The sequence below is a fragment of the Canis lupus genome, chromosome 29, assembly GCF_048164855.1.
Source record: "Canis lupus baileyi chromosome 29, mCanLup2.hap1, whole genome shotgun sequence".
Lineage (NCBI taxonomy): Eukaryota > Metazoa > Chordata > Mammalia > Carnivora > Canidae > Canis > Canis lupus.
Window position 1 is genome coordinate 9,529,946 of NC_132866.1, and position 24,994 is coordinate 9,554,939.

The 24,994-nt window shown below is 46.5% G+C and overlaps 1 protein-coding gene and 1 long non-coding RNA gene across 17 annotated transcripts in view; one reads left to right on the forward strand and one right to left on the reverse strand.

Moving 5' to 3' along the window:
- Nucleotides 1–23,347, reverse strand: part of TACC2 (transforming acidic coiled-coil containing protein 2) — a 213,260-nt gene extending 189,913 nt beyond the window's left edge. For 9 of the 16 annotated variants that reach the window (XM_072805039.1, XM_072805047.1, XM_072805038.1 and 6 more), the window contains exons 1-2: nucleotides 17,066–17,216; nucleotides 1,033–1,110 (exon numbers count right to left, since the gene is read on the reverse strand). In XM_072805039.1, coding sequence (XP_072661140.1) covers nucleotides 1,033–1,065 — 33 coding nt within the window. In that variant the 5' untranslated portion in view covers nucleotides 1,066–1,110; nucleotides 17,066–17,216. Of the gene's footprint in view, nucleotides 1–1,032; nucleotides 1,111–3,108; nucleotides 3,558–17,065; nucleotides 17,218–21,421; nucleotides 21,521–22,783; nucleotides 23,042–23,219 lie in introns of those variants that run through there. The other 7 variants (XM_072805046.1, XM_072805045.1, XM_072805043.1 and 4 more) reach the window with 4 other exon arrangements.
- LOC140620764 (uncharacterized) lies at nucleotides 6,834–13,641 on the forward strand. The gene is made up of 2 exons (XR_012020474.1): nucleotides 6,834–7,047; nucleotides 12,319–13,641. It is a non-coding gene; the product is annotated as an uncharacterized lncRNA (long non-coding RNA).
- Nucleotides 23,348–24,994: the final 1,647 nt, after the last annotated feature.

Consider the following 24,994-nt stretch of genomic DNA (forward strand, 5'->3'; position numbering starts at 1 on the left):
ATTTTATAGAAAAATAGAGGCTTTTGACTTCTCTTGAAAAGATAAGAAGGTCTTGTAACACTGGGCCTGCACTCCCACCACCAGCCAGGGTTGAGGGAGGTGCGTCCTTCAAACAACAGGAGAGGATCCCTCCTATTTGCCACAGTCCCTCCTTCTCCCTGTTGTCTCAGATCCTGCCATTTACTGTTTCTGGCCTGCTCCTAAAGACCGAAATTTGCCAACATTTTCTCTTAACGATTTCTGTGTTCCTCCTTGAGAAAAGAAGATCATAGGGAAGAAAAAGGCAGAAGGAATACAAATTGCTTTATGCTGGTTTTCAGATCCAGTGATCTCGTTCTGAAAACTCAATACCGTTAATCAAAAAATGTGCATTGTGGGTGAGAGAGGTAGGAAAGCGTCCCCCTGACTTTGTTCACCGGGTCATTGAATTGAGTCTCTCAAACTGAAAATGAAGAGCTATAAAATTTGAATCTATTTTAACAATCCCAGCCGTATGCACAATTAAGCAGTTGAGGCTCATTCCTCAATCATGAAAACCTTACCCAACATGGAAATGATAGTTCACCTTTAACAATGATAGATGTTCACTAACGAACATAGATAGTTCAACATTGATAGATTTGAAGATCACTTTTTAAGGGCCATAATTTTATTTGGGGGAGAAGGATGGATAAGGTTTCATTTCAACCTTCTCTGATGCATCCATAGAAGTAAGTGGATGGGGTGGGCACGATGCAGGAAAAATGTGCCAAACTCTTATTTTGTCAATTTTAAAAGCACAGAATAAAAGCACAGTTAAGCTAGGTTTTTAAAAAATATATAGTTTATAAAATCAGAGCTAGCCTTAATACAAGAATTCTGAAAATGCAAATGGTAAATACTTCTGGAAATACATATGTGCCCGTATGTATCTATGTATAATGTGTGTTTTAGCTTCCTCCTTCCTGGGCGGAGAGGAGATGCTGAAAAAATCTAATCAAAGTCAGTCAAGGGACCCATGTAGGTTGAGGGGGGAAGCTCCCTGACACCCACCTGGCTTTCCGAGGTGCTGTTCTCATTGCCCATGGCGATTCAGGGTGTCAGCGTCCCTCAGGATTTTACCAGAAGCAACTAGAAGAAATAAAAGGGTAAGCACATCTGTAACATCGAAGAAGATCTGAGGCTTTCTCTGCGCGTCTCCCCAAACTCAAAAGCCAGATGATGGGAAATGTTGATCTCTGCAGTCACATCATGGAAAATCGCTTTTGAAGGCTTTTCTTTTGCGATATGCCACCCAGACTTCCTTCCCAGTATGGGCTGCTGTTTTTATTCCCCACCCCGGGGTTGGCAGACGCTTCTGAAAAACGAGTTTGTTACGGAGTCTGTGTTAACGCCAACGTACACATGTAGGTATATCCACAAAGTGACAGGAGGGGCGCAGTTGCCAAAGATTACTCCAGGAGGGCCACTTTCGGGGTGCTGTTTCTCCTGGTGCTCACTTTGGAAATGCAGAGTGTGGCAGTTCCCCCATCAAGTGACCACGAGGGTCCGGGGTCCAACCTTAGGGGGTGTGAAATCCACTTCCCTTCGGTGCCATACGGTATTTTTTTTTTTTTTTTTTTTTTTTTTTTACTCTAAGCACTTGCTTCATCAAATCAGTTTTGCTTCTGCACATATTTTCATGAAGGCAGGATGGTTTTCTTGGTGAGGAAAAGGGGTAGCCGGGGCCAGACAAGGAATACATAATCCCATAAAGCAGGGGGCTTCCAGGACAACTAGACCCCTTCCACGGGCTCACTTAGCCACGCTGGTGACTGATCACCAGCATCGTGAGGATGCCTCCTGCACAGCCCACAAAGCCGCGGCTGCACCGACGTCGTCTAAGTTCCACGAGACCCTATAACCTCTCGCTTTTTCTACATAGAGAAACTAAGTTATGGAAAACTTGTAAAATTATCAACTTCTAGAGCTGGAGCCTTAGGGATTACCAGGCTAATCCAGGGTGGAAAACTGAAACCGGGGAAGGCAAGGGAGCTTGCCCAAGACCCAGTTTGGAGAAGTCAGAGCTGGAAAAACGACTCAGCCTCCTGCCTTCTAATTCAAGATTCCTTCCGCAGCAGTGTTTGCTTACACCCTAGTATTTGCTCAGAAAACTTCAGTGATTGACTCACTTCAAATAAAATTTGTCCACTGATTGCTTATCTATTCAACCACTGACTGAGGAGCTTCCATGTGTTATGTGTACCGAACAGTCACGGGAAAATAAAATGTGAGTATTTTCAGCAGCACAAATAAAACGCCCCCAAACTGGGAAAATTGCAGGTGACGTCCCTATAATGATCGATTGATTCTCTCACTCCAAACCCTTGTGTCAAAAGGAGGCAATTCCTTAAATCATTCTGTTTACTGTTTATAAGATCGGAAAAAAAAAATATATATGTATCATATGCTCACAGAATATGAAAACCTTCATGCATTTAAAATTGATCAGTTCAGGGTTTCTTTTGATGTTCATTTGGAAAATGATGCCTCATTAGCAAATAATGTTGGGTGTTAATCATTATGCCCCTATCAATGACTGCCACCCCGCTGTGCCAACCAGTTTAACCCACACACAGTTGGAATGTCATGCGGTTCTCTGTAATATTAATTTCTGACACTCATTCACCAGATTAAATTCAATAATGGTATCACAAATCAGAGCGCTTGGGCTGGCTTTTTGTTCGCATGAATGGACTAAAGGACAATGACAAAACTACTCCTGGGTCAGGGTGCCCGGGGGGCTCAGTGGGTTGAGCCTCAGGCTCTTGGTTTTGGCTCAGGTCATGATCTCTGGGTGGTGAGATCGAGCCCGGTGTCTGGCTCAGCGGAGAGTCTGCTTGAGATTCTCTCCTTCCCTCTCCCTCTCCTGCTTGTGCTCACGCTCTCTCTCTCTCTAAAATAAATAAATCTTAAACACAAAACCCAACCACCTACTTCTGGCTCAGTGCAAATTTCAAAACCACAGAGGGCCGGCGGGAGAGCAGGCCTGGCTTTCCGGGAGCTCTGTCCTGCTGAGCTGCAGCCCTGCCAGCCCCCCGGCCCCCGGGACCAGAAGGGAAGGTGGGTACAGCCCTGCCCGCTACTTACATTTGGGGGGGTCTGGGACTCCGGAGGCTGCGGCCGCAGGTGTGCTCCCCGGCAGCTGTGCTTTCTCCTGCCGCACTCGGGAGCAGGTGCGGCCCGAGGCCCCGCGTCACCCAGCCCCGCTCGGCCGCCGGCTCCACCCTCGCACCCACAGCACCTCCTACCTGAGCAGCGGCCTCCCCGGGCCCCGGGCAACACACAAACGTGGAATCAGCGTTTCTGCGCCCATCGCGGCCAGGGCCTTTCACATAGAGGATTTTCCCGGTTATCACATTAGCAGGGCTCCTTTCAGAGAAGGCTTATCCAGACTTAAAGTGGCCCCGTGACCTGCCTGGCTGCACCTAAGCGATCGGAATCGTCCTGCCGGGGAGCAGGGCCCCGCGGGTCACCCACTCGCCCTCCACCCAGCAGAGCGGGGACAGAGCTCTCCTTGGGGACAGGAGTCAAATGCGCCCAGGGCTTCCCGTTGGCACCTGGAAAACTCCCACCCTAAATCATGTGGCAAGACAAAAGAAACTTGTGGAAAGATGATGACGCCAGCAGTCTGGCACCTGTTTATGGTGTGGTGTGTGGAGAATGTACTTACCGAGGCGTGGCTTGACTTTCAACAAGTGAAGTCATAAAGTGCTGCAGGCTTGGCCGGGGTGCTGAGGAGGCCTCGAGGCCCTCGGGTGGGACCAGTGCGCAGCCGCCCGGAGACCCTGCTGCCCCGCGCCCTTCCACCCTCCCCGATCCCTTGGGTTTCTGCCAGCCAGCCACTCATTTGCAAGAACAAGCCAGTTTCTATCTTGTTTCTCATAAGGCAGAGTCTTTCCTTCTGCAGAAGGCCCTGATCCCTGCCGCGAGGTGCCCCCCACCCCAGGGCAGCAAGTTGGCATGACATCAGAGGCCTCCTGGGGGCCAGGTGTCTCGGCAAGCTCTGGGTGGGGGGGGCTCATGCTGGATGCGGAGGGGGGGGTTTGGTGCCCCCACTCTCGGTTTGGACAGAGCCGAGGTGTATATGTTCCAACAGGTGAACGGATATTCGAATTGTGGTTCGTCCATACAGCAGCATATTGACCAGCCATAAAAAGGAGTGAAGTTCAGATACGTGCTAACAACTCAGATGAACCACAAAAATTTACTGAGAAAAGCCGGACACAAAAAGTCACGTATTGTGTGATTTCATTGATAGGAAATGTCCGGAATTGGCAAATCCAGAAACCAGATTGACTGTTCGGAAGGGCTGGGGAAAGGGGGAGTAACTTCTTGATGGGTTTAGGGTTTTATTTTGGTGAGATGAAAAATATTCTGGAACTAGACAGAAGCGGCGGTTGCCCAGCATTGTGAATGTGGTAAATACAACTGCGTTGTTCACTTTAAAATGGTTCATTTAAAATAATAAATAAATAAATAAATAAATAAATAAATAAATAAATAAATGAATGAATGAATAAATAAATGGTTAATTTTGTGTTACATGAATTTCACCCTATATTAAAGTGTTTATGTTTCACATCTTGGAGTTCTGTACAAACTATTGTTTGAAAAAATAATTCCACAGTTGGGGGGGAATGTTTGAAAATTGTTACTTTTCTGTTTATGAACACCGGGTTTCTGTACAATTAAGGATTGGTGGGATGAGGATCAAGAATGTTTGCCTTCCCCCTCCCCCACTTCCACCCAAGTCATAGGAGAATTCTTCTAGGGAAGAGAATCTTTCTAAGTGAAATATCTTGGATGAGCCAATTGAAAATGAAGAGGGGTCATTCAGAGGGCAACAGGAAGCAAACATAGTGAAAGAGACGGGGAGGATTGCCCCTGAGAGGAGGGGAGAAGGACAGAGAGAGGATGGCCAACCAAAATGGCGGAGTCCCATAAGGATGTTGAAGGTGGGGAATGTTCAGTATTCAATTTCAGCTGCATCCCTTCGGCAGCGCAAATTCCCTCCATGAACCATCCCCTCCGTCAGCTCAGGGTTGGCCACTGATATCACTGTTGCCACCACCATTGGTTCCTGGACCGACGCTGTCATGACTGCTGGATATTGGGCATCATCACTGACACCTGTCCCACCACCGCTGTCCTGGTCACCTCAAGTAAGCAGACCTTTTAGCTTCCATCCCAGAAGTTGGTGCTCCGTCTCCTCTAACAGATTGCCTAGGCACAGGGGATGTGTTCAGATGCCAAGCGCTATGGAATCCAGATTGTCTACATTCCTTAGCCATGACCACCTCTTCCCAAGGCAGTACTCTGATAGAACCTCAGTATCAGTCTCCTTGACTTACCGCTGTCTACACCTGTCCATGGCTGATCAGCTTCCCTCTTTGTGCTGTCTTCTTTCAAGCTGGACATTAAGCAAGCAACCAGATTTCCATTTCCCACCACGTGTGACTAAACCCAGGTGTGTGTAGATTTGCTCATCCATCTCCAGGACAACTTCGCTCTGGAGGCAGGGGTTGGGATTATGAACCAGACCGCTGCCTGGTGTATAAACTCTGGCAAGTTATTTAACCTCTGTGTCCTCAGTTTTGTCATCTCTAAAATGGGAATCATGGCAATACCTACCTCACATGGTGGTGGTGAGTTAATTTCAGTAAAGCTCTTGGAACAGCGTAAACTTATAAACCCCTGCCTATTCTGTTATTGCTGGCAGTGGGTCTATTTGGAGTCTCAATAAGCAAAGCCTTCAGTGAAACAAGGTTTATACTGCCTTCTTTCTATCCCTTCAGTAAAATCATGAATTTGGGTGCAACTACTTAGAAATCGGTACATCTGCAATAAAAGCTCAGCTAAACTGTCTTGTGCGCTAGGAAAAACAAATGGCGACTAAGACGTTTTATTTATAACACAGGCTCAGTAAGAAGAAAGCAGATGGTTTCAAGAACTTTTGAAGAAGCCATTTAAGTGTCTTCTTACTTTAAGAAGTAAACACTGAAGTGTTTACTGGGCTGGTGACGCACCATTCCAATCCTGTCCCTCTCCGTGGCCATCGCCGGGCACCAGGTGTTAATTTAGCTAAGAGTGCCTCTATGTCCTCAAATGAAACTGCACATCTTTGAAAAGGATCCACAGTTTAGGCTTCCAATTCTTTCCAGTGGCTTGCCACAAATGAGACTGAATGCACAAAGGTCTCTTCTACCCACTTGTTCCTGCACGGAGCCTAACCAGCCAGCTAACCTCAACCTACTCTCCGGTAGATTAAAATATAAAATTCATTTTAACGGATAATTGCTTGGGAAGATGTTTCTCAACTGGTTTGTTGGTGTCACATCATCACAGCCCCTGAATGTAAAACAGGACAGTCTTTGATTCATTAATTCACTTCTTCACGCGTTCCATAAATACTGAGCTTTTTCACGTACCAAGCACTGGGTTGCTTGTGTGCTCTTTCATACTTACAGCAAAGCGACGGGGTAGGTATTTTCTTTTTTTGATGGATGAACAACCGAGGCCCAGAGGGATCAAGTCACATGGTCAAGACCAGCAGAGAGCAAGAGGAAGGATGGAGCCAGTTGGCCCCAGACCCTGCATTCATGAAGGATGTGATGCTACTTACCACCTTGGAAGATTTTTCAATGCAGTTCAAAGGGGTTGATAGCCTTTTTCTCTCATTTCTTTTTCTGCTCATTTACTCCCAGAGTAGAGCATGGAGTGTTTAGCTGTTGGCAACTGGAGCTGGTTGGGAAAGTCCCAGCTGATGCGACCCATCCCCCCTCATTGATCTGTGAACAGGGCCAGGTTTGGGCCCGTCGCTTCCTGCGGTGGCCCAGACAGCCTAGCAGGGCTGGGTCGCCAGAGCAGTGCTGAGAGGAGCCAAGAGCATAACCGGGGAAATGAGGCCTGGGGCCAAGTGTGGAGGAGGAAGGGAAGTGGAAACGTGAGAACCAGCACAGCAGCTGAGCAGTGCACAAGCGGCCTGTGGGTGGAGGACGTCGCTCAGACCCAGATTGCGGTGTCCAGGTTGGGCCAATGCCCCATTTTACGTGCTCCAGGTAGGGTGGGGAGGCACAGGGAGCTAGGAAATCAGAGACAAGATCACGGCGGCCCCATGTCATGGACGATAACGCGGAGGCTCAGAGAGGTTTTGCAACTAACCTGCGCTGTCCCGTGAGAACAGCCTGTTGGGATTTGTTGATACATCAGACAATTATACTAAGTTTTCTATTTAGGGACGTTTTTATTCTCTATGTTTAAAAAAAGCGCTCTTTTTTGTATGTGATGAGAATGTATCTGTGTTAAAGGCTTAAAAAGTTCTGATTTTTCTTCTGCATTGAGCATGTTGGGTTGTTAGTGTTGGAAGAAGCTTGGAGATCATCGTCAGCAACACTTCCTCCACTGATGGGGAAGCCAAGGCCAAGAAGGTGGGAATGATCTACCCTTGTTTCCCAGCGAGCAGGGCCTGGAGCCTGATCTGGACTGGGACAGGCGTGCTTTCAGCAGACAGCCTCACCCCTGAGCGGGCCTCTGCAGGCCCTGCACTGGGCTCTGGACCAGACCAGCAAGGTCAGATGACACCTGCCTGCCCTGTTATGGCATTGCCCTCTGGCCACAGTGGCATCCTGCCAGTCAGGTCCTGTGTCAGCTGAGCCCATGGGAGGCATCAGCTGGAGGAGTCCAGGTTATGTTTGCTCATTGAAGGTGAGCTCAGGTTCACCTGGCCGGTGGTGACTTTGGCTGCTCGACATGCCCAGCGACCTCAGCCAGCTGCTTGTTCCCAAATGGCCCAGCAGGTTGGAGACCTCATCTTCTCCCTCCAGTGGCTGAATTCAGTTGTCCTAACTCCCTACCTTGCACAGCTGAGCGCGGAGCTACTTATAGCTCTGTTATCATGTTCCTGTTTTAATACAAACAAACAGCCGTAGCCTGGGAAGGGGATTTATGGAGAGACCTTGCTTGCTTACCCCTCTGGCAGGGACCTGGCTGTTCTGTGGGGTTTGAGTGACATGACAGCTCTTCCTCACCCCTCTCCCCAGCCTCCTGTCTTCTTCCATCCCCTATCTCAGAGGCCACCAACAAACTTTGATGGGGAAAGCCCAGCCTTGTAGAATGTGGAGACTGGGCGACTGGAAGGAACTCACAAGTTGTCTCTTATGCCCCAGAGACCAGAGACCTCTATACCCAGCCCCGCCATTGGGGAGAGCCTGGGCTAGTTATTCAGTTACTACTTCCCAGCCTCAAACCTGCTGTAGTCCAGTGTGGGGACTCTGCAGATCCACTTCTGCTTGGTCAGCAGCTCCTGAGGCTCTGCAAGAGGAGGCGGAGGCCAGAGGTGGGAGGAAGAAGGAGAGCACACTCCTTCCTGTCTGTTTCCCAGTTGTGGGAGCAGCATCCAGCCTCATGGCTTCCCCTCGGGGTCATCCCATCCTGTGCAGCACTGGAGTCCCGTGGGCAGTTGTCCCAGAGCTTGCCTCATGGCTGGGGCTCCCTCCACAGGGGCCTGAGGTTCCCTTCTGTGCAGCCCTCCTCCAAGCTTCTAAATGTTAATAATTGCAGCTTCTCTCTGCTCCCTGAGTGCTGAGTGTGATAACTGCCTCCTGCAGATGCCACCTTCTATCATGACTCTGAGTTGGCTTTTCTGCCTTGGTATTTACTGAGCGAGTAATTCTTTACGTCAAATTCTCTCTGTGAAAGTAGCGGGGACATTTCTGTCTTCTGACTTGATTGGCTGATATGGTGGCAGAGTTGGGATTCCAACCCAGATCTTTTCCTAGTTTGGTTCTCCCTGCTTTGGAATCCTGTAAACGTGTGTTCCATTCAATGAATGACAAGGTGAGTTCCCTCCATTCAAACGTTCTGACTTTAATAAGATGTGGTTAGGATTCCCCACCACCCCGACAACCCATTGTCACCCAATCACAACGTAGACTTCCTGTGACACCAATGTCAGTCTCTACAACCAGCTATTAGAATCGGGGCGCACAATAGCTCTAGCTCCTCATGGGGGTTCCTGACCTTTCATGTCTTGGCACACATACTATACTATGAAGACAGGTACACAGCCTCTGACTTGGGGACATGGCAAGAATGCTTGAAGCCTCATCCCCAGCCTGGGCCCCACCTGACCACACCAAGAGTGGAGGGGATTGGAATCCTGGCGTGCTCATGGCCTGTCTGCTCACCAATGGGCCCTGATCTACGTAGAGAAGCACTGACCTAATCTAACGCCACCATTTTATAGATGATCAAGGCCAGAGACTTTCAGTTGAGTGCCAAATTTAAATCTTCACCCTCCAGCAGCCTAGTCCAGCTGATTCACAGCTCGGCAACAGAATTCCTCTTGAGAAGGAAGACTCTTTGGGAAAAGAACTGAATTTAGTCTGTGTAGGTGGCAGGAGCTGAAGCTCAGATAGTGAAGGGGCTTCCCATGTGAAAGGAGAGTAAGAAGTTTGGTTCTTAAGGTGAAAGTCAGAGAAGAGGACAGAGGGGCTGAGGAAGGACCTGGGCATTGCTGTGAGATACGGAATGATGGAGGAGGGTCAGGGAAAATTCCCCTGAATGTGAGCGGAGGACACTTAAGTAACTAGCATGCCTGTCCAACGTCACTCTTCTTCCATTGTAGCACACAGCCCTCTTCTTCGGCCCCAGATCTTCACTCAAAGACATTCACCAATGCTTTGTGAGCACTTTGTTCTGCTTTGTCTTACTTTTGGCAGAGGTTAGGGGGCTGGTACTTGAAGAGGGAGCTGCATTTTATTCATATTTGGGTCATTACAATAGTCAAGTAAACACCTGAGAGCAGAGGAGACCAGAGTATACAAGCCCTGGAGATTCACAGAAACCATGGGGTAGACCTTGGGGATCCACTAGGCATGGGCTTGAGCTGGAGTCTACAGGTCGGAGAGAAACACCAACTGACATCTAGGATTGTGTACATTTAAAAACTTAAGTAAAATCCACAAAATTAAAATTGGGATCATGCATACTGTTTGTACTCTTTTGGATTTATTTTGCTGTTGTTATTTTCCTTTTAAAATAATTTTTTAAGTAATCTCTACATCTAACATGGAGCTTGAACCTACAGCCCCAAGATCAAGAGTCGTATGCTCTATGGACTGAGCCGGCCAGGTGCCTCTTTTTGAAACTGCTTTTTATTTCCCATTTCACAGTGGCATATCAAAAACATTTCCTCGGGCCTATAACATCTGATTTAATAGCTGCAGTGGATGCCAAGTTTTATCCAAATGTTTGCTGTTTAAAAACAATCTTGTTTTGTATAGCTTGTCTCTGTCTTGGATGGTCAAGGAGGTCTCAGGGTGAGGTGGGTGGAGGTGAGCCTAGATCTGCCCTAGGTTAGATCAAGCAGGAAGGTATTGAAACTAGAGAACTGTTGTGGGGGTGATGGACTTGGGGGCACAATCAGGTTGGCAGGATCAGACATAGGGGTAGGGACTGTCAGGGTGGAGGGCTGGGTGAGCAAGGACACAGTGTGGCTGGAGGCGGTGGCAGGGCTTTTGCCAAAGCAGGGATGGAGGACATCTCCAGAAGCACAGAGGCTTCTTGTCTCAGGAGAGCTTTGTCACCCTGTGCTGCCTTTAGATGGAGAGACCTAGGGTCTCCATAGGCAATCACATCCTAGGATGTTTGATACAGATCTTGAAGGGTCTAGTTCATCATCTGGAATCTGGTTCTCTGGGGGCCAGAGGCCAGGCACTGGTTATGATGCATTTGAAGTTTTGTACATCTAAACCAGAACCTGGGAATAATCATGGAATCTCTGGGTCTGCTTGAATACCTCCATGATGGGAAATTCTCTATCTCGAGGCATCTCCTCCGGAGAGAGTTATACTGAATCACTGGAGCGTTCTTTCTTTTGCTCCTTAATTTAGTTCCCACCCATGATAACATGAGAGTTCATCACAGGGCTCTGGACAAGAAGGACACCACCAGGCATAGGCTGCACAATGAGTGGGGAGACCTGAGGACCAACAGGCTGACCCTATGGTCCTTACTCAAAGGACAACTAAAATTTGCCTCCTTCTGGGACTACATTGAATATGTACACTCTCAGCATCATGGCTGAGGAGGAGCTGCTGAGAGCTAGCCAGCCCACAGCAGGCCATGGACACCCAAAGGATCCCAGCTGCAACCAAAAGAAAAACCCAGAGGAGCAGCTGAGCCCATCCTAAACACCCATCCACAGGATCAGAGACTAAATGAATGGTTATTGTTTTAAATCCCCAAGTTTTGGGGTGGTTTTGTTACATGGCAAAAGCTAACTGTTAAGATTTCCCCTGGAGGGACCATAATTTTCCTTTATACCAGCCTACACCCAGCTCTGGCTGGCCATCCTGCAGATCTGTGCATTGGAGCACAAAGGATGTCACATGATGGAGGATCGATGGGATGGATCCTATCACTCTCCTGTGATAAAATAACAATTTACCAGCATGGTCCCTTGACTGGTGGTCCCTTAGTGTCATCTTGGTCCATGCCAGATGCTCTGAGCATCCCACATTATAAACAGTACATAGTCTCTCAGCCCAAAATGGAAACATGAAGCCCCATATTGGTTTGCAGTAAGGGGTCTCTTTTCCTCCTGCTCAGACAGATATTTGATGACACATTCAAATATAAGATTCTCCTTACCCACAATTTTCATATAGTCCTTTGCAGATTGGATATTAGCAAAACCATATTTCTTATGAAAACAAGCTGTTGAAACCCACAAACATTCAGACATCACTTGAATCCAAAAGCTAAACTGTGCTGTCATTTTTAGAAATCAGATACAGTATGAACATAATTGGGACCTACAGGCCAAGGGGAGGGCGGAAGGAAATGGGATGAGGGGTGGGAAGGCAGACCCAGCAGAAATCTTGAGTGTGGATGCAATATCAGTGCCAGTTATATTGGAGCCAAAATATTATACTGATGAGCCATATGCTAGAGCTGCACTAGGAAATTAAAGGTATTTATGCCTTTTATATGACATAAGACAAATGCAATTATTAGGCCTTAGAGAGTTTCAGCTGACATCAGGCAATTTTATTATGTAAAATAGAAAATAGCTTTTTAAGACTTTTGTTCTTTGGGCAATTTTATTGTAAACTTATCTTTAAAAAGTTAAGGATAATAATAACAACCATATAATTTAAAAAGTCCTTATAAACAAGACTGTTAAGTCCCATTTGCTCAGTCTATAGTTCTTCCCAACAAGAATAACAACAACAATAAAACCCATCTTAATCAAATTTTCCTGTTTTTTTTTTTTTTAATTAACTTTTGGGGTAGTGACCCATATCCCAGTACTTCCACCACAAAAGATATAAAATAATGAGAAAGAGAAAGTAGATGTGTACAACTGCTGGACCCTCAGGATAGCTTGAAGATGGGAAGAAAACAGAGACAATGAAGCACTCTTCAAAATAACTGAACAAGAGGAAAGTCAGACAATCCCCGAGGGGAATTCTCCTGCGCCCACCTCGGTGCTCCATGAATCTCTGGGGAAAGCACAGACAGACCTGCTTCTATAGAAAACTGGCGGAGAGGACAGAAGAAAGCTATCCAATGGAGACTTCATTGATCTAAAACTATCGTCAGAATGATTAAGTTTTCTGGTTGGACTTCAGATGTGGAACCCGATGCCTTCAGTGGACTGAGCCCAAGCACTGCTTCCCAAGCCTCAGCTTAGCCCCCCTCTCTCATCCCCATTGCCTGGGTTCCTAGGACTACGTTTCTGACCACTACCTGGCTTCTGGAACATGGGCCTGAGGACTAATCTTGCCATGTGTGAACACCCCCCCCCAAAGGACAGCTTCCTGAATTCCCTACCAGTAGGATCTGCCCATCTGATAAGAAGTTCTGGTACTAATGAGTGACTGCCCATGGACATGGCTCCTTCTCTATTTGCTTCTCCGAGGGGGGGCATCTGTGGTTGGGTCATTCCCCCCACACCTGTTAACCAAGACAAGACAACCTGAATCTCCTTGTTTATGCTCAATTAGGGAGAGGCATTTGCAAAAGCATTGGCATTGGCAGTCCCAGGGTAGTAGAGCAGGCTGGTGTTGGGGACCAGGGAAGCAAATCCGAGAAATGCCAAATAGCGAAACTTCCACCAGGTGATGCAAACAATAACATCACCAAATGTTCTTCAAAGAACTGGAACACATGACAGGATGATCTTGTGACCAACCAGGACTCAAGGGTTGGTTGTCTCATCTGTTTGCTATGAAACATGAGACGCAAAATCACTTTGTCAGATCCTAACTTGAGCCTCATTATCCATTTCGGCAGAAACAGATTCACAGGAGTGGGCTTTTGAATAACCAGAAGTGAATACAAAGCCATGCTTTTTAAGCTCCCAGACTGACCAACAAAATTATGTCCCCTAAAAATGAAAAACTTGGCCCCACTTAAAAATGATCATTCCCAGGGTGCCCGGGTGGCTCTGTGGTTGAACGTCTGCTTTTGGCTTAGGTCATGATCTCGGGTCTGGGGCCTGTCCCTGAGTCTGGCTCCCTGCTCCTCGGGGAGTCTGCCTCTCCCTCTCCTCTGCCGGCCACCTCCCCTGTTCACGCTCTCTCTCAAATAAATAAATAAAATCTTTTAAAAAAGGATTACTCCGGCTGTACCCTCATCATACTCTGTACTGTCCCTTCACACCGAATGAGCACAACCAGAAAGAAAGAATCATTCATGGTCTAAGCCTTGCAAGTTAGGATCTGATAAGCATTAATAAAGGCAACTACTCTGAGGAGAGGCAGCCCTTTGGTAAATGCTGGCAATTTCTTCGGAGCCCCAGAATACTGAAACACAACCAATGTTAGTCATTCCTGAACCGACATGAACAGCTTGACTACAGAAAGTTAGCCCTCTTTGCTAGAACAACATCAGCCTGTGTCGCTGGGTTTAATCTCTTTATAATTCTTTGGCACCAATTCTGGCACGGGGCTCTGCAAGGGCTGGTCCCTGACTTGAGTGCGGAGCAGAATTTCCCCTTTTTAGGTCACAAACTCGGAGCACTCACTCGTCCCAGCGACTCTCTCCACCGTGTCAATTTTAAACACCCTCATTAACAACATTTATGAAACGTTGGCAAGGTGGCAGCGATCTTGAGTTGCTCCTGCCATACACAACCATTGCCCGAGATTGCAACACACGCACAGGCTTGCCACAGCAGGCTAGGATTATACAAACACATCGGTATCTACCCCTTCTATACACAGCCGACTTAAGGACTGGGGACAGGGATTGTGGACTGTCCAGTGACTCTCAAACAGTTCAGATGAGCCCACAAAGACTGGCCTTCCTGTATTCATTTCTTAGGCACGGTGGGCTGCTCCCTTGTCTCACCACCTGGATCTCGGTCCCCTGCCCTGCCTTCTGAGTTGGGATAGGACCTCCCATGCCAGGATGGACTATCTCACCCAGGCTTCTCATCTCCTCGGGAATCAGAGATACGGAGCACGGTCAGCATCATAGTGAGATTGGTTGTCTACAGGCCAGTACTCCACAGTCTGCTGAATTACATTTGTCCTGGCCCCCCAGTGTTGTCCTTTACGCCCCCCATGCCCCTGGCCCATTCTGTACACATCCTTGCATGCAGTTAGCAGCACCCATCATTGCAACCAGCTTTACTACTTTACTCCCATAAAATCACACTTAAGTAGGCAATTCTTGAGGGCCTGCCATGAAAATGGCTCATTCCCCACCCACCCCTGACTCAGCGTCCTGTCTATGGCACCAATCCGCCTCCTCGAAGCTGCTAATGGGCCTAAGCTGAGCCAATCAGAACTTCTCTCTTGATATATAATTAAGGCCGTGGAAGTCAATCAATGGGGGTAGGGGCATAAATCACAAGGCAATGAGGAATGGAGGCTGGAATCAGTACCAGAGACACCCGGAGACTGTACGTGATGGCCTGAGGGAGGAACAAGGTTAGGAACCCAGTAGATATCAGCCCACCCTCAGTAGAAGGAAGCAGGTGCTAGCTAAGAAGCCAGGATGCAAGGAGTTGCTACAGCCCAGAGCTAGGTCTTCTCAACTCAGAGTTTCTATTTCTTTCAACCAATGTTCCCTGATGGTGACCACACTCAGAAGTGGCCCAGGATCCACAGACTCTGGCCTTTGCTCCGTCCTCATCCTCCTTCAGCATCTCCACAGCATCTGACATTGTCACCCCCACTTTCTCTGAACTTCTGTCTGCTTACATAAGTGCTACAAAATCCGGCTCTCCTCCACCTTTCCCGGTTGCTCACTGCACCCTCTCAGGGGAGCCATTCAATAAGATCCAGGCTTTGGTCTTCCAGCCTGGTCTCCTCAGAAGATTCCACTAGTTCCCTTAACTTCCTCTGCTGAGTCCAGGCAGAAGGCACAAAATCTAGACCACTGTTCCTCGCTTCCTTCTGCACCCACTGTGGTTTTAATTCTGGCAGAGATTTCTACTTAGATGATTCACAAATAGCCTCTTGAAATGTGAATTCGTATCTTTCTTCTTCAACCTAAAGCCCCTTTGACTTTCCCATTTCCACTGATAGGACTGTGTTCTTTCAATCACATCCCCTGGGACCCTAATGGTAATTCTGCACCTTGCAGTGATTGCTGCTTGGTATCTGCCTCCCTCCAGCCCAGGTGCTCTGCAGGGTTTGGGCTTATGTGACAGTGGCTTATGATGATACCATCATTCCCAGAACCCAATACGTGGAGCCACTTGAGTGTTTGCTAAAAGAAGTGAAAGGATGAATGATTGTGTTTTAATTTTCCCTCTGTTTCATTCCTCTTGTCTCTCCAATGCACATTCACGGAAACCTCTGGATTCTTCCTCCCCGTTCCCTTTGCTTCTGGGCCAGACCATATTACTACCCATTAGGGTTACTGCAGAAGCGAGGCGGTCTCCTGATACGGCGATGACAACCCTGACAAGGGGCATTCTGGGAACATGGTGGCAGCAGAGTTCTTAGATCTTCCCAAATCTCCCCATATAAACAGAGCAACAAGATAGGAAAATCAAGTGGACTTTTAAAACAAAACTGGACAATAAGACTTTTCCAGAAGTCAACCACCAACAGCCACAAGACCCACCTGGTATTGGTGTCTGTGCAGGAGGACGTGGAGGGAAACAGGACCCTACCGGTTGGACCTGAGAGTAGGACAATCCCAAAGTAGCCAACAGGTATTCACTAGGAAGGACAATGTGCCAATTTGGAAGCAGCAGCTAAAGCTGGAGGAGACTTGCCACCTATGCACACACATATGCAGACATTACATAGTTAGAGTGTACGTGGTATGAGTGGGATAAGGAATGGCAGTCTGTGCATTTCTGTTTAATGGAACATGCTATGAAATAGGACCCACACGCACACACACACTGCACTGTGTTTTACTAAACCATAAGATTTTTGAATGAGGCTTAGCACTCTGCCTTACTTCGGTGTGGCCTGAAGATTCAGTTATAACTGACACCACGTCAGACTCAAAAACACTGTTTCTGTTGAAATCACGTGGCAACTCGAGCTGGCAGCCACAACTTCAGAAATGGTCTGAAAAGGTACTTGTGTGAGTCTAGAGAAACACGGCAAATATGTCAAAGTCAACACCATTAGGAGTTTTAAAATAACTTTTTCCCATAAAGTCTCACTGTATTAGGGCCTCAGGGGGTCTATTAAATCATCATTCCACAGAACCATAAATACTTGAAAATCCCATTTGCAATAGGCAGAATCATAACAGAGGCCAGAAGAATGAAATTTCATCCAGTCAAAAACCCTTATTTTACGAATGACGGGACCAGGGTCTAGATCAATGGGGACTTATCCTACCAAAAGTAACTTATTGGAAAGAAAAAAATACAGTTCATGCGGCTCAGGAGACAAGGGGGTGGAGGAGTTTGGAAATAAGCAGCACAGATGTGCCTTTAATTTCCCTTTATAAGGAAAGAAAAGCAAGAAATGCATTTATCCCCTCTAATCTCAGTAGCCAAACCAGTTGAAAGGCACACGTTGTTCAAAGGAAGAAAGCCATCAGTCTGAAACTTACTTACCCAGGATCCTCTTAGCATGAGGAGAGCTGAGAAAAGGCCCTCTCTTCCTGATGTTAGGACTTCTCAGCACTGCCCTCCGCCCGTGGTCTGCCTTCCGCCAGGATCACATGGAAGTGTTCTATAAATGTGCACTGGCTTAAGGTTGGGAACGCTGGCCTGGGAAGCAGCGGCGTGTAAGCAATCTGACCCAGGCTAGGCGGCAGCTTTCCAGAAGGCTCTGCAGCCCTTAGGGAGGATAACAGAGGCCAGGGAGCTTGCAGGTACCCAGATTCTGCAGCTCTCTGTTTTTCTCCAAGTCTTCTGGGATCAGGATCCAGTCTCAACTGCCTGGAGCTGCACTTTAATTTACTTGGGGGCAGTTCTATATTTGACTATTTGACTAGGACCAGCCACTTTTCAAAACAAAGCAGCCTTAAAAACAGAACAAAACACTATAAAACTAGAAGTGCTTCCGGTAAACAGGAAAGGTCATTGTCAGCTTCTACCGACCTCATAAAATCAAGTTGTCCTTTCAGAAAACGAGCAGTTACTCTGAGACCATTTCTAGATGGCAAAACTACCTAAAATTCCATCAGCACTGAATGAATCAAATGTGCAACCATGCAATGGAGAACAAAACAACCATTAGAAAGAACAGAGCTCCTTGTACCAACAATGAAAACTCTCCAAGACACCTAGGTGAGTGGGGAAAAAAATTAAGGTACGTAACAGTATATAGAATATGTTATCATTTGGGTAAAAAAGGGTATAAATTTATATATGCATACTTTATGTGCAGTATATTAATTCTATGCTCTGAAAAAAATCATACTGCACTGCATTTATATATATATGTATATATATATATTTTTTTATATATATATATATATATATTTTAGAGAGGGGAGGGGCAGAGGGAGAGGGAGAGAGAGAATCTTAAGCAGACTCCATACCCAGCACAGAGCCTGACACAGGGCCCAATCTCGCAACCCTGAGATCATGACCTGAGCCAAAATCAAGAGTCAGACAGTTAACAGACTGAGCCACCCAGGTGCCCTACAATAGTTTATAATATATAAAATAATGACTTTCTGGAAATTCATGCCAGCAGCTAGCGACAGCAAGGGGTGGAGACCGGAGGACAGGGAAAGAGGAGGACTGTCTCCCCACGTTTTATTTTTTCTTCTATTCTAGGAATTTTATTTCATGTGAGTAGTAATTTTTCAAAGAAAATTTCAAAAGTAATCTAAGTTCCATTAGAAATATTTAATTTTCAAAATTGCTGTTCAGGGCACTGAATTTAGTTGACCATGGCATATCTCACGTCTTTGGGTTGTAAGGAGCCTGTCATACAAAGGACCCATCTGTCAGTTCCAAATAAGGAGTCCAAAGGCTGGATGCCAGGTCCTGATTCATCTCCCCTGTAGCCATGACTTGGGGCAGGTACCCAAGTGCTTCATCATGTTTAAAACAGCCCCACCGCCCACCTTTTTCATAGGCCCTGCGAGGCCTAAACAAGACGATGTAGGTAATAGCTCTCTGCTAACAGAAAGCCTTTATTCAGGAATAGAATTGTTCACAGTGATCACATTTTGCAAGACTTTTTTCTGAAGTTCTTGTGTAAATTCAACACTCAGATCATGGACGCCAAATGTTCCCATGAGCACAAGCATAAAAGTAAAGGTGATACTTCCAGAGAGCCTGTATCTATGATCACGGTGGCTGATTTTCTCCTTTGCTCCAGGTTTTACCCCGCCAGCATCACCTCGCACCGTGTGCGGGACACCTTCCTGTAAGTGACCTTGTGGCGTGTCCCAGGGGCCTGTGTTCAAGGCTTTTTCCCCATCTTTATTCGCTTCCCACTTCATTCAACCAGGAGCATTTTTCTGTGCTTGAATTAGTACTAATGCATAATGCTTAGTTAAAAGTTACTTGAGATGTAAGAAAGTTTTTTGTTTGTTTTTTTTTTAATTACACTAAAATCACAAGTCCGAGTCTCAGTGCCCATGAACATGGAGACTCCTACTGTCCCAGGAGAAACCTCCTGAAGTGGCGCCACCATGTGGCAAGACTGTCTGCGCACCTTTAATCATTCACTTGACCAATGAGCCTTGGAAGGCTTCTCCACCCAAACACTAATTCATTATCAAAAGCAAAAAAAAAATTGCTTCAATTTGGCGACATTTGAATGTTTCAGATTTGCTCATAAAGTGAGGTTTCATTAATATTTTTATGCCACATTCCTTATTGGGTCGATTTAAATTCACATAAATGCGGCCTTGCTGGAAATGAAGGGCATATGGCAGAGAACGTGAGAAAAACAAAACATTTCGCAGGCAATGCTTAGAGCTTATTTTTAAATTCTGAGCAGAAAATAATTCAAAGTAACGTTATGACAGCAAACAGGTGGATTTGTACAAATAAAAGGATGTTTACGGCCCACTATCTCCCTATGTGGTGAAAAAGAAATTCTAAAAAAAAAAAAAAAAAAAGAAATTCTCATTAATGAAGCAGACAGAGCTTCTCTCCTTCAAGAATTCATTGACCTGACAGCAAAGGAATTTTTTCTTTTTAAGTTTGTTGGGACCCTAACGAAGCAAACTGGGATGGCACATCAGTCAAGAGACTGATCTGTGTTTGTGGACACCGGAAAATGGATAGAGGTCTGGTCATAGAAGAATCAGGACACAGGAGGCTCAGCCCAGAGCTGGGGTAAGAGGGGGAGGTGGGGCTTCAGCCTGAACAAAACCCAGTCTGCACTGCAGACCCAGGAGAGGCTCTGACACACCAGGAACAATGGGGGGAGCAGAACTAGGGTTGAGCATTTGAAAATTAATAATAGCTCTAAGCAGAGCCTGTCTCTTCACCTTGTCCCACCCTCTCCTGACACCCACAGAGCAGACAAAAGCAAGATCAAACTACAACCGAACCTCTCTCGTAGTCTGAAATAAAAAATGCAATAGAAGGCTGAGGGTAAACAAAAATATGTCTGAAAAAATAGAATTAAAGAAAGATTTAAAATATGAAGAAGAAAATGTCCCAGGCTTAGAGAATCAATTCATGAAGTTCCACATCTCATTAACAAAGATGCAGACAGGGAACGAAAAAGTGGAAGGAAGAAATTATCGAGGAAGTCATGTAAGAATATTGATCAAAGTTGAAGGAAGTAAATCTCCAGATCAAAACCTTGTGCAGGGGATCCCTGGGTGGCTCAGTGGTTTAGTGCCTGCCTGGCAGTCCCGGGATCGAGTCCCACGTCGGGCTCCCGTCTTGGAGCCTGCTTCTCCCTCCTCCTACGTCTCTGCCTCTCTCTCTCTCTAGGTCGATCATAAAAAAAAAAAAAAACAAAAACAAAAAAAACTGGTGCAGTAACTTAAAAATCTCTCTTGTGATTCTGCGGGTGGGCTGGGCTCCACTAGGTGGTTTTTGTGCTGAGGAAGGGCGCTCATGTAACTGCACTCAGAAGCTAGAACCAGAGCCAGGTGAGGTTCGGTGGGGTTGGACGTCCCAAAGGCTCATGCACATGGCTGGCAGGTGACACAGACTTTGGCTGGCAGCTCACCTGTGCCCTATGCATGGCCTCTCCGTGTGTCTGGAGCTTCCTCACAGTCTAGACGATAGACTTGGTTCCAAGAGTAAATGTTCCACTAAACAGAATGTAGAAGCTTATGATCTCTTACGGCCTAGATCTAGAAACTGGCACAGTGTCTCTTCCGTATTCTATTGGTCAGACCGTCGTGGGGCCCACATTAAAGGGGAGGAGACATAAACCCGCCTTCTCAAAGGGAGGAATGTCAGAGAATTCATGGTCATCTTCAAGTCACCACCAATCCTAACTGTTTCTAGAAACAGAACAACGTAGGTCAATTACCGATAATGAGAATCAGAGCCAAACTCATTTTCCAGCACTCTCTCCCTTGGGTCCCACACTCCAGCTCCATGTGCCTTCCTGATGTTTCGAATGTGCCAGACTCATTTTGTCCTCAAAGACTTTTCTCTGCCATTGCCTCTGAGCAGAATACGATTTCCCTGTATCTTTGCGTGACTCATTACTTCCCATGATTCAAGTCTCTTCTCAAATGTCACCTTCTCAGAGAAGATGTTCCTGCCCATCATAACTAAAATAAGTTGCAATCAGCATTTATACCCTTAGCCTAAATTCTTCACAGCGCCTGGGGAGAATGGAGAGTGACTGCTAATGGGTATGGGTTGTGGTTTTCTTCCCGAGGTGATGAAAGTGTTCTGAAGTTGATTGTGGTGATGGTTACATTGCACCATTCTTGTGAATATAATAAAAAACACTGAATCATATACTATAAAAGTGAATTTTGTGGCAGATGAATTATATCTCAATAATAAGAAAAAAAAAAAACTCACTCTGGCCTTCCAAGGTGAGTAAATATATTTAAATTGTTCTGTAGCTCCAGTCCACCTGTCCAACAGGTGTAGATCTTCGATCACCAGCATGGGTATCACCTGGGAATTAGAAATGGACAATTAGAGGCTCCCTCCCAGATCTACTGAATCAAAATCTGCAGGGTTTTTTTAAAGATTTTATTTATTTATTCATGAGAGACAGAGAAAGAGGCAGAGACACAGGCAGAGAGAAAAGTAGGCTCTCCGTGGGGAGCCCGATGGGACTCCATCCCAGGACCCCAGGATCACACACACCCTGAACCGAAGGCAGCCATCCCCAGGTGATTAAATGCACACTAACATTCAAAAAGCACTGGTCTAAAGCATTATTGAGGGCATGTAGTCGTGTTTGGGGGTGACAAATATATGGAAGGTGTGATAACATTAAGACACTTTTTAAAAGATTTTTTTATTTATGTATTTGAGAGGGAGTGTGTGTGAGTAAGAGCACAAGCCAGTGGGGCAGAGGGAGAAGGAGAAGCAGACTCCCTGCTGGACAGGGATCCTGACTTGGGGCTCAATCCCAGGACCCTGGGATTATGACCTGAGCCCAAGGCAGATACTTAACCAGCTGAGCCAGGTGCCACACATTAAGACACTTATGGACGTAAGAGGGATTAGAAAAAAAAATTTAATTCATTGACCTTTTTAATTTACTTACAAGTCCTCTTTAATATTAACAAAATGAAAGAAAAGCAAATGGAAGGAGACACTTGGAAGATGATAGGAGGAGCAGGGCTTACACATGTTCCCAAATGTCCTCAGGCTGATACTGGTTGTTTGTTTTGTCAACTGGAAATCACTCCAGGTGCAGAAGTTTCCCTGGCCCGTTGCTGTTTACTAATACGGCTGTGGCTCTTTTCCATAAAAAGAGGGAGGTGACTGTAGGGTGTGGAGGTTAACAATCCTCTTTAGACTATTAGACCTGGAGGCCTTGAGAGTCTGGAAAATATTCATTTGCATTTTTTGATTAATAATTTGCACTTAAGGTCATCTGGGTGGCTCAGTTGACGAAGCATCTGCCTTTGACTCAGCTCATGAACCCAGGGTCCCGGGATGGAGCCCCACTACACTCCCTGCTCAGTGGGGAGTCTGCTTCTCCCTCTGCCTTTCTCCTGGCCGGTGTGCTGGCTCATGCTCTCTCTAAAATAAATAAAATATTTAAAAAAGATAATTCGCACTTATTGACAATAAAAATCAATATTTTTAAAATTAAATTTCTCTTCTTAAGTGATAAAATTAACACATCACTGAAGCAGTACAGATTTAATCACCTCTCGTTGTCTCTTCTCCCCCTTCCCACCCCGGGTAAGCAGTACTCACGGTGTACGTGCCTTTCTCTGAGTTCATGTTGTACATGTGACTACGAGCAGCCCCTCTGCTCTCTGGCCAAACCACACCAGGGCAGGTGCTTCCTCTCCTGTCTGCGTCTGGGTGGGAAGCACCAGGAGTGGTGTGCACCCCCCCTCTCACACTTGCGGTTCTTTGGGCACCCTGGCCCCAAAGTCTTGACAGTGAAGGCAGACACATTCCAGTCCTGGGCTTTGTTTCCTCTCAGAAGCTTTCAGATCAGTGTCTAGACTAGGAGGAGAGGTTTCTAGATCAGGAAAGTTCTGCCTCCTACCCCCACTCCCCGGAGATTTACATGGCTGATTCCCCTTCTTAACTGAACCGTCAGCTTTTCAGAGGGGGCTTCCCAGACTACCCCAGCTCAAGTAACCCACTCACACTCCTCACCACCTGGTCGGTAATTCCTTACCGCAATATGCTTTCTAATTTCCTCATATTGCCACCATCTGAAATTATTTGTTCCTTGTTTGTTGTCTCTCTCCCTGATAAGATTGCCAGCTGGCGTCTGCCCGCGACAGCAGGGATCTTGTCTATCTTGCTCGCAGAGCCTGGCATCTCACGGGCACGTGATGCCCTTACGCTGAACAGTGTGTGTAGCAGGCCTTTGGATGCTCAGGCTCTCTGCCCCCAGCCGCCTCAGAGCGCACCTGCAGCCAGGTGGGCAGTGTTTCATGTGTCAAGAGCTCCCATCTCCAGTTTCCCAGCTCTCTTTTGTGTTCCTGTAGAAATTTCCTTTATTTTCTGTGAGCCCACTAGTGCCCTACAAAACACGGTGTATACAGGGTTGAGTTATTTATTTATTTTTTTATTATTATTATTATTTTTTTGGTTGTGTTGTTTTATAGCAGGAGACTCTTCAGACACACTTGTGGTCATTTCCCCCCTTTGAACAAAGCAGTTCCCAAACACCAAGTGATGCCCCGCCTGCACCCCGACTTCCATCCTGGGCTCCTTCCCATCTCAGCCTAATGGCCCTGACTCTGCTATCCAGGTCAAGTTCTTGCCTGGCTCCAAATCCTTTCCTTCTAAGCATTTAACACAGCAGGTACCATATAATCGTCTTTGTTTCACTTGCTCGATGTCTGACTCTCTCTCTAGAAACTGTCAGCTCCATGAGTACAGGCCTTGTTTGCTGTCAAGACTGTGTCTCCAGCATCCAGCTTGTGGTTTAGCACATAGTGGACCCCTCAACAAACATCCATTAAGGAATGAAGCACTCAGAAAAGGGGCAGATTTTCATCAGACTCGTAATCACTAGCAGGGTGGGAGCTACCAGAGAACCAGGAGGTTGAGTTTTTACTAACTTTTCTACCTTCTCCTGGAGCCTGGCCCATGAGGAGTGCCAAGATCTCCCAGAGAGATACACTGAATATCGAATTACACCAAGTGACATGTTTACGACACTAGCCACTATAAACGTATTGTAGATGACCTAACTCGGTCCTGGCTGGACATACACAGCCCCCAAATCCAGAATTCCTAGCACCAAATCAGATTGGACCGGAAGGATCCCCCTGTGGCTGGCTGCCTTCCCCAGTGCCAGAAATATTAGAAACCTTGTCTCCCCTGAGAATATATGTTTTCCCATTTGATTTGTAAGAGCTGGGACCCAGCTGCAGCCTGGTGGAGACTCCGTGCCTGAAGGTATTCATTCCCTCTACCTCTGCCCCACCTGGAACTCTCCTGCATCCCTCCACTCTGCCTGGTGTTCATTAAGGCCTGTTTACCAGATGTCCCCCTCTGGGTTACTCCTAACTTGGCCGTTCTTCATTGTCACGTCGTACTCATTAGGAGGGTGATCCAGAGCCTCATCTCCCAGGAGAGGAGGAGGGAGTCTACTCAGTCAGTTCTCCCCTCGCTGGTCTCTCTGCTCCATCATCTTGTAACACTCTGTTCCTAATTACTGTGCGTGACTACCGTGCTAATCAGTCTTTCCCATTTCAGGCACAGTTCCTACTTTCTGGATCCATCTGGTTGCACAAGTTAGGATTCTTTATATCTTGGTAATAGAAAATCTAAACCAAACTAGCTTAAGAAAGAAATGCATCATTTGGGTTGCTTTGCGTGCAAATAACAGAATACCTGGTCAAAAGTGGTTTATGCAACAAGGACATTTATTATCTCTTATAATGACATCCAGGGGAAGGGCAGTCGCAGCTTGGGTCCAGCAGCTTTGTTATGTCA